Source organism: Podarcis melisellensis, assembly GCF_964234715.1.
Source record: "Podarcis melisellensis genome assembly, chromosome: 16".
In the NCBI taxonomy this organism is placed as follows: Eukaryota; Metazoa; Chordata; class Lepidosauria; order Squamata; family Lacertidae; genus Podarcis; species Podarcis melisellensis.
This window is the reverse complement of record NC_138533.1, coordinates 36,542,341-36,556,678: the sequence shown is the minus strand read 5'-3', so window position 1 is coordinate 36,556,678 and position 14,338 is coordinate 36,542,341. Positions and strand designations below refer to the sequence as shown.

Below are 14,338 nucleotides of genomic sequence, written 5' to 3'. Positions count from 1 at the left end.
TTAATTAATACAATTCAAGGAAAGGCACGCCAGGTCTGGAGGCTCCATTTTCCTCCCTAGACATATATGAATGGAGTTATGGTTTGGTGATTCCAGACAATTACACTTTACACTCCCAAGTTTAGAGAATGCATTATGACTCATTAAAGGACCGTTGTCTGGCACCACCTTTTTTACTGTCCTTATATTTTTAAAAGGAGAGGTGCATGGTTTTGTTTTATGATTCTCAGAATGCTCTTCTTCCTCCCCTCCAGCATATGCCTCTTCCTTTAAGTAAGCTGTAAATACAACACTTGATACTTGTCAACTCTGAAATTCTTATAGATTGCTGTGTTTCTGTTAGAAAGGCTGGCAGTGTGATTGCCTAACACCACTAAGAGATTGCTGTTTTTCTCATCATTTTCCATGGAGAAGCAGAATTGCCCCCAAGTTAAGAAGATAATTCAAACCAGGGGTCACCAACATGGTCCTCTATAGATGTTGTGGATCACAATCCCCACCATTACTGATAGGTATACTAGCTAGAGTTGTAGTCCAAAACATCTGGAAGGCACTACATTGGGAACCCCTGATCCAAGCTGTACAATAGCCATGGTTTTCAAAATAAGCATAGAAACATAGTCCTGCTGGATCAGACCAAAGGTCCATCTAGTCTGGCATTCTGCTTTCCACAGTGATCCACCAGGTGCTTCTGAGAAGCCTACAAACAGGGCATGAGCACAATATCCCTATTCTGTTATTAATCAACAGCTGGTATTTGGTACCGCTCAAAATGGAGGCTGCACAAAGTCAGCTCGATTTGTAGTCATCCTACATGTATTTATGGAAGATGAAATCCATGAATTTATATCTTCATATAGCCACATAGGCCATTGGTAGCCAACATGATGCCTTCCAGGTGGTGTGAAACTATAGATCTCATCATCCCTGACCATTAGCCAGGTTGGCTGGCTGATGGAAAATGGGGTCCAACAACATTGGAGGGGAACTATCTTCTAAAGTAGTGTATCATCCCCACAACTTGTGGCAATAAATTCAATAAATTTACTTTGAGCACCATCGTGGTGCTGATATGATATATGGGACATGAACATGTTCTAGCTCTGGGATACTCATTCCACATTGATCCATCTTCCAGAGAACTCCAGCACAATGTAGATGATTTGGAGGCATACTTTTAGGTGCATAGCCACTGCAGGCCCATTGGATCTCATCATTGTCCCACGTGAGGGTAGAATGTAAGCTGGAGTACACTCCACAGGGCCAATCTGGTCTCCTCCAGATTTTGTGGACAGCAGCTCCCAGAAGCCTCAGCCAGCATGGCCAATGGTCAGGGATACTGACAACGGGTTTTAATTCAACAACATCTGGAGGGCACCAGACTGGCTACTCCATCCTTATAGTATCTTCATCTGCAGTTTGCAACCCTAGGCCGATTATATGGCCTAGACCAAGAATGGGAAACCTGTGGTTCTCCAGATGTTGTTGGACTGTAACTTCCATCATCCCTGACTGTTGGCCATACTGGCCGGGGCTGATGGTATCTGGAATCTATAACAACATCTGGAGAGCCACAGGCTTCCTCATCTCTTATCTTATACTTTCCTGTGGCTGCACATTGGAGGTAAAGTTCATCAATGGTAGACAAGGGGCCTATCAAAGAGGTTCTTTGCAATCAGTGAGTGCCTCATCAATAATCCCTAATATGAAAAAAAACCATAGTTCCTTGGATCACAGTTTGGAAACCATTTTCATAGATTAGTTCGCAAAGTTGAGTAGCTACCTGCTTTAATATACTCACCAAACCAAGCCCTAGATGTGAATCCATTCACTTTGCTGCTCTCCTGGTAACGGGGAGACTAGCCAGGACAGTAAATTAACAACTATGGAAATGATGCAAGCACTGAGAAGAAAAGCTAGTACACCTTTTTGGGGAAATGTTAGGTTACTGGTATCTTGCAGAAGGGTCTTTAGAAACCCAGAGCCAGCTCTATATCCTTTTGTAGTAATTAATGGACTTTGCTTGTTTGATGTTTCTGAAGGTTTCAGACAACTGTGATGCCATCTTTGTTAATGGGAAGGAAATGAAAAGCAAAGTGGACACCATTGTGAACTTCACGTACCAGCATTTTACCACCCAGCTAGAAGTCACCGTCTGGGTTCCACGACTTCCTCTTCAAATAGAAATCTCCGACACAGAACTGAGTCAGATCAAAGGCTGGAGGATCCCTGTCACCTCCAACAAAAGGTACCAGCATCATGCCTTAAAAATGGCTCTTGAGAGCAACACAGACAAGCCATGTAGTTCAGCATCCCCATTCAAGTCAATGGGGATTGCATGCTAGTACAGGAATGGCTGACCACTGGTAAGCTGGACAAATGTGACCCTCTAGGCATCTCTGTCTGGCACTCAAGACTCTCCCTAGGTGGGGATGGATGGTTTCATTATAGTCTGTTTCATCCCACTTCTACATGGGGATGAACTAATCTGTCCCATTCCGTTTCCATGCAAATTTTAAAGGAAAAATCCCTGACCCATCTTTGTTTAGCACTACAACTGTATGTACTGATAAAATAACAGGGCAAAATTGATGCCATTGAACCTACAATTACAGTGCAATGCTTTTTTGGGTGGTGTTTTACTGTTGTGCATGTGTACTCTGCAGTGGCAAAACACCACACAAATAATGCAAGCAAACATGCAATCTCATCCAACTTGGTTGATTGCAGAGAGGGCTTTTTAAAAATAAACAAATAAAATAAAAATAAAATCAGTTCACACAAATGGCACATGCAGATTGGTAATGACAGGGCGTGTGAAACTCACAAATGATCTGAAGGAACTGGAAAAGGCAGCGAACAGTCAGCACACAGGGCCCTTCCCAACGTAAGAGATAACAAGGGAGGATGTTTAAAGCATTAGTTCCATTTTTGAATCTTAGATGAAGAATGTGAGGAGTTTCAGAAGCACCCCTAAAATGTGTGTTGAGATTAAAACAGGCAAGGAGCCTATTTGTCCATCTGGCCCCCTATTGTCTCCTGCAGAGATGAGGAGCCCATGGTCCATTCCAGCCACATCTTTAGGGTTACCGGTTCCGCATCCTTGTCTATTCCAATTGCAATAATTCTCCAGTATCACAGGAATGAGTCTTCCCCATCACCAGCTGCTGATCCTTTTCTTTTAAGTGGTGATGCTGTGGCTTGAACCTGCATGCGAAGCGTGTGCTCTGCTACGGAGCCACGATTTCTCCTCCATGAGATGCTGGCCAAAAGAGTGAAGCAACAGAACATGTGCCAAACGCGATAGGAACTTGAGAGTATTTTTAACGGTTATCATTGGCATTGGCAAAAAAAGAAAGAACAAGCCCATTCTTCTGCTGAGTTAAGTGCCTCATCCGGTTGCCTCCCTGTTCACCATATTGTTGGGAGTTTGCTTGCGCAAATGTCTGCTGAATCGTTCGTGGCGATAGATCCATTTGAGGAATAAACCTGCCATCGCAGACGCGGCAGGTCACGCCTTCAGCAGCCATTAGCCCAGTGCGAACATTCTGCCTGTCAGCTCATTATGCCGTGTGCTAAAAATTTAACCCCCCAGGTGTCTAGTTCATATTTATTGGGCCAGCTGAAGTGAATTGAACGGCCCAAGTAGCTTCGCTGTTTGCAAGCTGGCAAGCCGTTCTCGCCAGCAGCTATTCAGATTACCGCAGAGCCACTGGGCACCTATTTAGCAATTCATTTCTTTCTCTTTTTTTAGGAAGGGGGTGGAATGGCAAAGCTGTTTGCTGTGAAAATTTGCAGCCGGTTGCCTGCACCATGGCCTGCCAGCCATTGTTTTTGGATGAGTGCGTGCGACAGCTCATGCTTCCAATAGAGCTGGCGAAAGTTTGTTTTTAAGCAACTTAATCGCATGGGTGACTTGAATGGGGGCGACCATTTCTTCTTGTGGCAAGAATGCAGTGAGGGCCAATTTATTAGGGCAAATGAGGCACATCCTCACCAACCTCTGCCCTGCCTGCCTTCTTATTTGCAATCAGTCCAGGTGGTGGCACTGCCTATAGGCTCTCTCCTCCTCAATCTCTGGGTTCTTAGAATCACCGAGCTGTAGAGATGGAAGGGGCCAAAAGGACAATCTAGTCCACCCCCTGTAGGAATCACAGGTAGAGAATCAGGGACAGATGACCAGCCATCCTCTGTTTAAATCCTGAACTGAATTCAGCTGATTCATGTGGATCCAGGCTTGAGCTGAGTTGTTTGGAGACAGTCTCAAGTCACCCCAGGTTGGGCAGGGCCACTGGGAGATCCAGGGCTTTCAGGGGGTGAAGACAGGTGGGAAGGCTCTAGGGGTCTGCTTTGCAAGTGTGTTCACCACAGAGAATGCACTGGGCCACAGCCTTAATTATCACAGCTGAAGGTCACATTCCACCCAAACGAAGTGTCAGGAAGGGCATGTCAGGGCCAAAACTGCAAGGGGTCTCTTGGAGACCATTCTGAGGACTGGATAGAGACGTTTATGGGACATCATTTGACCCTGGGTCCTGAGGTTCCCTACCTGTGATGTAGAAAGCCCCAGGTTCAGTCTCTGGCACCTCCAGGGGGAATAAACCCTGCTTAAGACTTTGGGAAACTGCAGTCAGTGTACACCAGCCCCCTCCAACCTGCTGCCCTCTACATATTTTATGCTACAATTCCCATCAGCGAAGTGCACCATGTTCTTTTAGACAACACTGAGCTAGATGGATGAACAGTATGATAGGGCAGCTTCCTGTGTTCATTGAAATGGGCCTCCAACCAGGTTCTCTCTCAGGAAGCAGCATTGCGATTCTTGGGCACCGTGCCATTGATAGCACCCATTGATTGGTCTGCCCGCTGCTTTCTTAAATGGGAAATTAATAAAAATGTAATAAGGAAGTGAAGATCTGGATCCCTTGTGAATATATCTGGGGAGATAATAAAAACCCATCTGGAGAAATATGGCTCATCATACTGATCCATAGATAGATGGGCAGCAGGAAGGGGGAGAGAGACTTTTATCCTTATTTGCAGTAGATGGGAGAATCATAATTTAATCTGGGTATGTGCCACTATCAATATGAGCGGCCCACTCTTCCAGATGGAAATCTGCTCTCCAGATAGGTGTGCTCTCATGACTAATGTACTGCATGGAACCCTTGAGCGGCACTTGGTTAATAGAAAAACCGGCTTGTGAAATGAGCAGTCGAAAAGCCCACAATCGCAGCAAATGAAAGGAATAAATATAAATTAAAGTCAAATAAGAGTGGGGAGAAGGGGAGGAAAGTCCAGGCAGGCAGAGACCGATGTTCTTAACAAGAACATTTATTTTGATTCATTATGCAGCTGGAAAATAATTATCCCCTTGTTGAAGTTCATGCATTACCTCTGCGGGTGGAGCGTTGGGTGGGAGGAAGTGATTTTTGTTCATTTCTTCTAAGGGCCGCTTAGTGAGTCTTTTGACATATGTTGAAATGATGCCCTTTGAATCTCTTGTATGTAACAGAGCTAAAGAATGCCTGTGCGCCTTTCTCTTGTCACCTGCAAACCCTCCTAACCATCAACTGAACTGCTGAAACATAATGGAATGCCTACAAACATTCTGCAGCCACTCAAAGACTGAGAATGAGTCATTGGATGTTGAAAATGAGGGTGGGGCAGTTGGTGGTGGAAGGGCTCCAAAAATGAGGGATAACATGGGCTGAGAAGAATTTCTAACCATGTCCTCTCCTGACCAGGAAGGCCATGCTCTGTTGAGCAAAATAAATCCCCGAGGGTGGTTAAGTCATGCAGAAGGCAGGCATGGGCTGGCGCTGCAGGACTTTAGGTAGCTCTAAGAAAACAACTTGCTCCAACAAGATATGGAACTCAGTGGAGGGGTTTGATCTGTTGTGCCGCCTACTTCCCAATGGATGGTGAATTTTAATATGGTTGTCCTCTGGCCTGGAGCCTAGCGCCCTTGTCACTTATTAATCAGTTCCCACATTGTACTCTTTCCCCCAAGGGGGCTAAAAATACCCTAGTCCCAGGCTTAGGGGCACAGAAAGGTTTACTCACATAGGCAGAGCCTTTGTAACTACATTGGCTGAGTCCAAGTGGTGCAAATTCTACACAATTGCAGTAATCTGCTGTGTGAGGAAGGGGTGGAAAACCTCTTTCAGCATCAGGACCTAATTCCTTCCTGGGAGACCTTATGGGGACCACACATCATTGGTGGGCCAGGTGAGAGGCAAAAAAGTGGGCAGGCCCTCAGAGAAAAATGACCAAAGCCAGCAAGGTGACTCTTACTGTGTACAGTAGAGAAGAACACTTGAGGAGAAGGAAGAGCAGGTCCAGTGAAGGCTTAGAGAGGAGGCATGGCCTGAGAAAGTGCCAAACCCCCAAGAGATAGGTGTAGGGGGCTCACATTAAGTTCACAACCCTGGGGTATCTTACATTAGTGTAAGGCTATGTACCCACAGATCCAGAGCCAGCTCAAGACATTTTCGCACCTGAGGTGAACCACAAAATGATACCTGCCAGTCAGGGAGAAAGGGGCAAATGGAGATGTACATCAGGCGCAAAGTGAGAATAAAGAATAAACAAGGATGAGAGGAGACTAACTCCGGTGAACCCTGTGAGGTCTATGTGTTGGAGGGGCCAAATGATGCCCAATGCTGATAATATAGGCATTTCATAAATTTTGTTTATTTATTTTATTCAGTTGCTGAGATATCTAATAAGAACTATTCTCTAGACAAAGTACACGGTACAACAAAGTGATTTAAATAAACGGTGCAGCAACTCGGTGGAACCTTAATGAATCAGTAAAACCAACCCAGCAGAAGATGAAATCCTGCACAGATAAAACCCAACACAGACAAATTAAAGCCTCAGATGGAAAAATCAGGGTTGTATCTATCTAAGTTATACCCAGAGAAAGCGCACTGAAGTTAGTGAACCTCCATTAGGCACTCCCATTCATTTCAATGGGTCTACCCTGGATACAGCCTTTAGAATTTGCAATATTCAAAATGAACAGAGTACAGTTGTATTGCAAGAACAACCGCAACCTAGTACCTTCTTGTGTGTGTTTCTGTGTGTGTCCTATAGGCCCACACGCGACAGCGATGAGGATGAAGATGACGAGAAGAAAGGCAGAGGCTGCACTCTGCAGTATCAGCATGCCATGGTACGAGTCCTCACCCAGTTTGTGACAGAATCATCCGATTTGGGAGGCCAGCTGACCTACATGCTTGGCTCCGAGTGGCAGTTTGACATTACGGACCTTGTGGCTGACTTCATGAAGGTGGAGGAATCCAAAGTAGCCAAGTTACAAGATGGCCGGGTTCTGATTGGTCGTGAGCAAGGAATCACAACAGTTCAGGTACAAAGTAAGGCTGAGTGTCAAGGGAAACATTAATGTGGGCTGCACAATGTTACTGGTAGGTGGATTTGTAGCTCGTTGACAGACTGAACCCAAAGAGTATTCACTAATGGATCCTCATCATCCTGGAGAAAAAAAGTGACAAGATGGTTGCCGCAGGGTTCTGTCCTGGGCCCATTGTTGTTCAATGTCTTTATAGATGACTTGGATGAAGGAATTGAGGGGATGCTCAAGCAATTTGCAGATGACACCAAACTGGGAGGGATGGCTAATTGCCACAGAAGACAGAAATGGGGTTCAAGATGACCTTAAGAGATTGGAGAACTGGGTCCAAACTAACAAAATGAATCTCAGTAGGGACAAATGTCAAATTCTACACTTAGGCAGGGTTTTAGTAGACCACAAGCTTAACGAGTCAACAGTGTGATGTGGTAGCAAAACCAGCTAATGCTATTATAGGCTGCTTCAACAGAAGTATAGTGTCCAGATCAAGGGACGCAATAGTACTGCCCTATTCTGCCTTGGTCAAACCACACTGTGTCCACTTCTGAATGCCAAATTTTAAGAAAGATGTTGATAGGTTGGAACATGTGCAGAGGAGGGCAACCAAGATGATCAAGGGTCTGGAAACCAAGCCTTATGAGGAAAGGCTGAAGGAGTTGCATACATTCATTTTGGGTAAGAGAAGACTGAGATGAGATATGATAGTCTCTTCAAATATCTAAAGAGCCATCACATGGAAGATGGAACAAGCTTGTTTTCTCCTGCTCCAGAGGCTGTGACCTGAACCAATGGTTTCAGGTTACAAGGAAGGAGATTCCGGCTAAACATCTGGAATAATTTTCTGACAGTAGGAAATGTTTGACACTGGAATGGACTCCCTCAGGAGGTGGTGGACTCTCCTTTGTTGGAAGTTTTAAGCAGAGGTTGGATGACCATTTATCATGAGTGCTTTACTTGAAATTCCTGCATTGCAAAGGGTTGGACCAAATGACCCTCAGGGTCCCTTCCAACCCATAAAATTCTATGATTCATAAGAAAGCTGCTTTATCTTGAGGAGACACCAAAGCAGAGGATCAGTCTAGGCATAATGCTACTTAATACTGAGCAGAGACCAAATTGGTCTAGCAAAAGCCATAGTCATAGTTGGCTGCCTACTGTTGGAAAGTGGCAGACAGGTGAGGTGGGATCTTTATTCTATTTCAGCAAGTTAATTCTCATGTCCTATGATAGAGTGGTGTTTTCATGCACCAGTCCCCACAACGAGGGCCTCAGTCTCACATATTTGCAGAGAGTTGAGGTTGTTGGACTTTATAAAGAGGCAGCCCCCCATATCATCACTAACCTTGGGCCATGCTGTCTGGGGCTGATGGGAGTTGAACATTCAGAAGGCACCACAATGGCTCCTCCCACCCTTGTGCATCAGGTGACCAACCTCCAAGGAGGAGCGCTACATTCCATGCCACATTTTAGCATGGACCTATTTTTAACATTCTTAAAATGTGCATATGCTTGTTCTAAACCAGGCATCCCAACCTTCAGCCCTCCAGATGTTTTGGACTACATTTCCCATCATCCCTGACCACTGGTCCTGCTAGCTAGGGATCATGGGAGTTGTAGGCCAAAACATCTGGAGGGCTGCAGGTTGGGGATGCCTGTCCTAAACCATTTATTTTCAAATGTATGAAGCTATACAGTGAATTTACAGTTTTACAGTGCTTTTTACAGTGCTTTAAACTGCTTTACAGTGAATCAAGTAATCAGTGGGTTCTGTTAGTATGAGTTCCCCAACTTCTTTTCCAACTTTCAAATGCGGGGTGCTGGAGACTGAGCCTTGGCTCAGCATGTGTAGCTGTGCTCTAATAGTGTTAAGAGTTAAACACATATTTGATGTACCCCTCCCTGAGATCACTTGCTCAGCGAAGGGTAGGTTTAAAATGAAATAAATAACTAACTATGCCCCCCACAACCCCTTGGCTGCTTTCACAGGAATCCACTGTATTTGACTAGCAGAGCAATCCTATGCATGTCTATGTCTTTTTATATTGCAAACTGCCCTGTGATCCTCAGCTGAAGAGCAGTATAGAATTTTTTAAAATACTTCTACTAATAATAATAATACTCAAACGTAACCTCTATTAAGTTCAATGGGGCTTATTCGCAGTTATGTGTTGCTCAAATTGGAACCCAAGCAGGCAAAAGTGGCTAAGAGGGATCTGCATTTTGAGATACAGCCGTACTTTGTTTTGCGACTGGGATCTGTTCCGGAGTCCCTGACGCTAGACGAAAAGGAAGCACAACAAAGCACTGCTCTGCACACACACTCGGAGCAGTTTGCCAGTACTTCCGGGTTTGCTGCGGACATTCAACGAAATGAACACTCGACGAGGCAGACTCAAAACGAGGTACCACTGTATGGCAACCAGTCCCTGGGCACTCATAATGGAAAAACTCCAGGATAGTTTAATGTGGATTGTCATCATTTTTCCTTTCCTTTTGTTTTCCTTAAAGGTCCTCTCACCTCTTTCTGATTCCATTTTGGCTGAGAAGACTGTGATTGTTCTGGAAGACCGGGTGACCATCACAGACCTTGGTGTTCAGCTCGTGGCAGGCTTGTCCCTCTCGCTCCAGACAAGCAAAGGAAACAAGAGGGTGATTGTTTCTACGACATCGGCTTCTGACATTCTTCATTCACCAAAGCAGGTGGGAGATGCAGTGATGACAAAATTAATGAACAGCACAGATTTGCATCGTTTCATTAGCAAATAGGAAACCTAGATAAACCAGATGAGATTAAATGGAGGGTAACCTAAAGGACAAACTAAGGACTAGATGAGGTATCTTCAACCTTTTCAGACCCAGGACCCACTTTTAACCTAAACATGCATTTGGGGACCATTTCTTAATCCTTTGCTATATTGTTGCATGGTGTTAGTGGTCTTGTGGTTACCCACCTTGGATCAGGCTGTCAGACCCTCCAAGTGTCCCTATTTTCCCGGGACATCCCTGATTTAAAGAAGCTGTTCCAGTTTCTGATTTGATCCCTGAATGTCCCACTTTTCCTTTGGATGTCCCTATTTTCATTGGTGAAATGTTGGAGGGTATGGAGTTATCTGACCCTCGAGCTGTCTGAAGGCAATCCTGTATAGGGAAGGTTTTTTTTAAAAAAATGTTTAATGTTTTATTGAGTTTTTATATATGTTGGAAGCTGCCCAGAGTGGCTGGGGCAACCCAGTAAGATGTGTGGGGTATAAATAATAACATTATCATTATGGAATGGGACATCCCTATTTTCATCAGAGAAGTGTTGGAGGGTATGGGCTGTGGCCCACTAATGAGTCTCAACTCACCGGCTGGAGGCCAGTGGACTAGATGGGCCTCTTCTTATGCTTTTGTAACCATGATAGATGATGTGATCCAATGGGTAGTAGGAGAAATTAAACTAAACTAGAGAGGAATGGGGTGGTCGTGTTGTGAGAGCGCTGCTGCACTGACATCCTCCTTTGATATTGCCTCATACCAACTTTCAGTTCTGGCCCTGGCCACCCTTCTATATGGCCCCCAACAGATTTTCCCCAGGGAATATGGTCCTTGAGGACGGAAAAGGTTCCCCACCCCTGTACTAAGTTATGGGCCCTCCCTCTCTAAAGATCATGGAGGAAAGGTGAAAGACATAAATGTGAATATGAAAAATGGGTGAGTGAAATGATTGGATCTTGTTTACTGACACATTAAGCCAAAAGAACAAAGGGGGGGGGGAGGGAAATGTTACTCATTTTCATGTAATTATTTCCAGGCTTCACAAAAACAGGGTAGGGGAGGAGCCCAACTCATGCGATTTCACTAAATCAACCGCATGAGTTTAGGAAACAATATTTTGATGGCTAATTTAAGGCCCAGAGTTCAGATTGATTTCATGATGCAGCCTGAAAACAAATGATCTGACCGGTTATATGTGAAATTGATTCTGAGGCATTCTGCTAGGAAGAGAATGTTAAAACTAAGCTTTCATTTTTAAAAAAGTTCACTCATTCCAGATGCATTATTTTCCAGCTTGAATTTTGAAACCTCATAGCGCTGACACATTCAGCTAAGTTATACCCAGAGTACACCTACTGGTTGGTTTCCAGTACTAGTCCTGTTCAGAACAGACCCACTGGAATGAATGACTAAGGTTCATTAATTTCGCTTCTTTAAAAAGTTATGGCTTCTTTTTCTATGTTGTAGGAAGCTGTGGTCAGTGCTTGGATTCTGTTCAGCGATGGCACCGTGACACCCTTAGACATCTACGACACGAAAGATTTTTCTCTCGCCATCACATCCCTGGATGAAATGGTGGTGTCCATCCATCAAAGCCAAGAGGAAGACCAACCTGTGGTGGTGGCGGAAGGTGAAGGTCAAGGGCCACTCATTAAACTAGAAATGGTGATCAGCGAGCCTTGTCAGAAGTCCAAGAGGAAGAGTAGCTTGGCTGTTGGGAAAGGAAGCATCAAAGTCAAGTTTGGCCAGAAGGATTTGGACCACAAAGGGGACACCAATGACATTGAAGACGTTGAGGATTTTAAAAGCCATGGGAGTAATTCTATAGAGAAGTCATTGGAGCAGGAGAGGTCAGGGCAAGATTGGCCCAAACATGGGGCTTCCATTAATCATGAAGAGGCTACTAACCAAAGCACAACTTCCAAGACTCCTGTTCACCCAAAAACTGCTCAGGGTCAGCTCCAAAATGGTCCAACCTCCTTTACGAGCTTCCCCATACAAGTTGACATTCCAGTGCAGAACAGTCCCAGTGACCTCACTTTGGCTTCCAGAGGTCTAACGGACCTTGAGATCGGCATGTATGCCCTTCTGTGTGTTTTCTGTTTAGCCATATTGGTCTTCTTAATTAACTGTGTGGCATTTGCTTGGAAGTACAGGCACAAAAGGTTTGCCGTCAGTGAGCAAGGCAACATTCCACATTCCCATGACTGGGTGTGGCTCGGGAATGAGGTGGAGCTCTTGGAGAACCCAGTGGACATTTCGCTCCCGTCCGAGGAGTGTACAACCATGATAGACAGAGGGATGCAGTTTGAGGAGAGCAATTTCCTCCTCAATGGGAGCTCTCAGAAGAGCCTCCACAGCCAGATCCTTCGGTCTGCTGACTATGGTTGTGAGAACGATATCACAAACGAACCTATCAACCCCCCTGGGCCCAAACGGAAAAGAGTCAAATTCACATCCTATACCACCATCTTACCAGAGGATGGTGGCCCATACACCAACTCCATCCTCTTTGACAGTGACGATAATATCAAATGGGTATGCCAAGATATGAACTTAGGGGATTCCCAGGAACTTAGAGACTATATGGAAAGGCTGCAAGATAATATGTAAAAAAATATTATTATCTCTCTCTCTAAAAAACTTTATCTTTGTATTCACCTTTATGCCTTCTGTTTTATGGATGATGGAGCACTCAAACCCAGCCAGCAATAGAAGAAGGCTCTCCAAAATGTTTGGAGGTCCAGAAATACTAACTTTGCATTGTTTTGATCAGCTGCAGAAAAAAGCTGGCTTGTTCTACCCTGTTCCATCAGGTACAAGGGGATGTGAGCCCCTAAACAGCTGCCTACAAATCTTGGAGGTATTGCACACAACCAGCTGTTTTTCATATATCATCTGATACTAGCTAATGCTGATCCAATTGCACCTAGACTCAGAGAAGATGGGTTAGTGTGCCATGTTACGATGAGCCGTTACTATGGAAAAGGAACCATTTTGCGGGTGGGTGGGTTGATGATTTTTCTAGAAAATATTCTTTGTAAAAGCACAGTAGACATTCCTCGCTTTCAGCTGGAATCTAGGGTCCTTTCAAAGGATCAGAATGAATTGACCTAATGTAATCTGTTTATACAAAATACAGACAGATATATCCTCCTAGGCTTTTGTTTTTTAAAAACAAATATTCATCCTTGTGGTTAATTTGTTCAGCTGTATTGTTTATAAAGCTTTCCTGATTTTATGAACTATTTACATATTTTCATTTGACAGGATTCCCTCCCCAACCCATAGATGTACCAAAGTGTACTGCATTGTTAGGGCTGCAATGTTTAGTCGATAAATTGAATAAAAACCTTGTAAAAGATGACAGTGAAAAAGTGCCCCCAATAAACTGGGCAGCAGATTATTATTATTATTATTATTATTATTGAAAATGTAACAGTTTTAAATAGAAGTATTTAGAGAAAACATTGCTGATGGGTGCCATTTTTGAAAGGGCAACCCCCTTTTCTCACCCATTCAGCGCATCTCCTATGTTATGACATGCACAGGCGCCATCTGAAATCAACAACAATGATGATAATACAGCTACTCAACTGCAAATTTATACAGGACTAATCGATTATTCACTTATTAATTCATTAAAATGAACGATTAATCGACTAAAACTTCTGTCGGTCGGGTGACAGCCTTACTTTCTGTGTTAAAAGGGTTTGTTTTGTAGCTGCTTGATATTGTTCCCTAATCCTCCCTCTTTCTTTCTTTCTTTCTTTCTTTCTTTCTTTCTTTCTTTCTTTCTTTCTTTCTTTCTTTCTTTCTTTCTTTCTTTCTTTCTTTCTTTCTTTCTTTCTTTCATCTCTTTCACTGGAAAATAGAGATCTGTCTTCTTACAGGGAAAATGTACATACAATAATAAAAACCCTGGGGTGGGGGAAAAGAGCTATTCTGGTTTTTGTTTTCATTTTGGAAGGTTTGCAATATCATCATTTCAAAATCCCCAGGTGCGGTTTGAAGGTACACATTGCACCCACCTTCCTGAATTAAGCAGGTCTAGGCTGGGTCTGGGTCTGGATGGGAGACTAGGAACTTGGGAAATCATGGAGGATAAAGCTTCAGTGGCTAATAGTCATGACGACCAGGGCTTTTTTTAGCCAGAGCTCACGGGAGCTCATCTCTGGCACATCTCAGGTGGGTGCCATTCCA

At 44.1% G+C, this 14,338-nt stretch overlaps 1 protein-coding gene across 3 annotated transcripts in view; it reads left to right on the top strand.

Moving 5' to 3' along the window:
• Positions 1–14,075, top strand: part of TMEM132B (transmembrane protein 132B) — a 385,081-nt gene extending 371,006 nt beyond the window's left edge. For all 3 annotated transcript variants that reach the window (XM_081893267.1, XM_081893269.1, XM_081893268.1), the window contains 4 exons: positions 2,043–2,248; positions 7,102–7,375; positions 9,887–10,078; positions 11,603–14,075. In XM_081893267.1, the coding sequence (XP_081749393.1) occupies positions 2,043–2,248; positions 7,102–7,375; positions 9,887–10,078; positions 11,603–12,748 (1,818 nt within the window). In that variant the 3' untranslated portion in view covers positions 12,749–14,075. The remainder of the gene's footprint in view (positions 1–2,042; positions 2,249–7,101; positions 7,376–9,886; positions 10,079–11,602) is intronic.
• Positions 14,076–14,338: the final 263 nt, after the last annotated feature.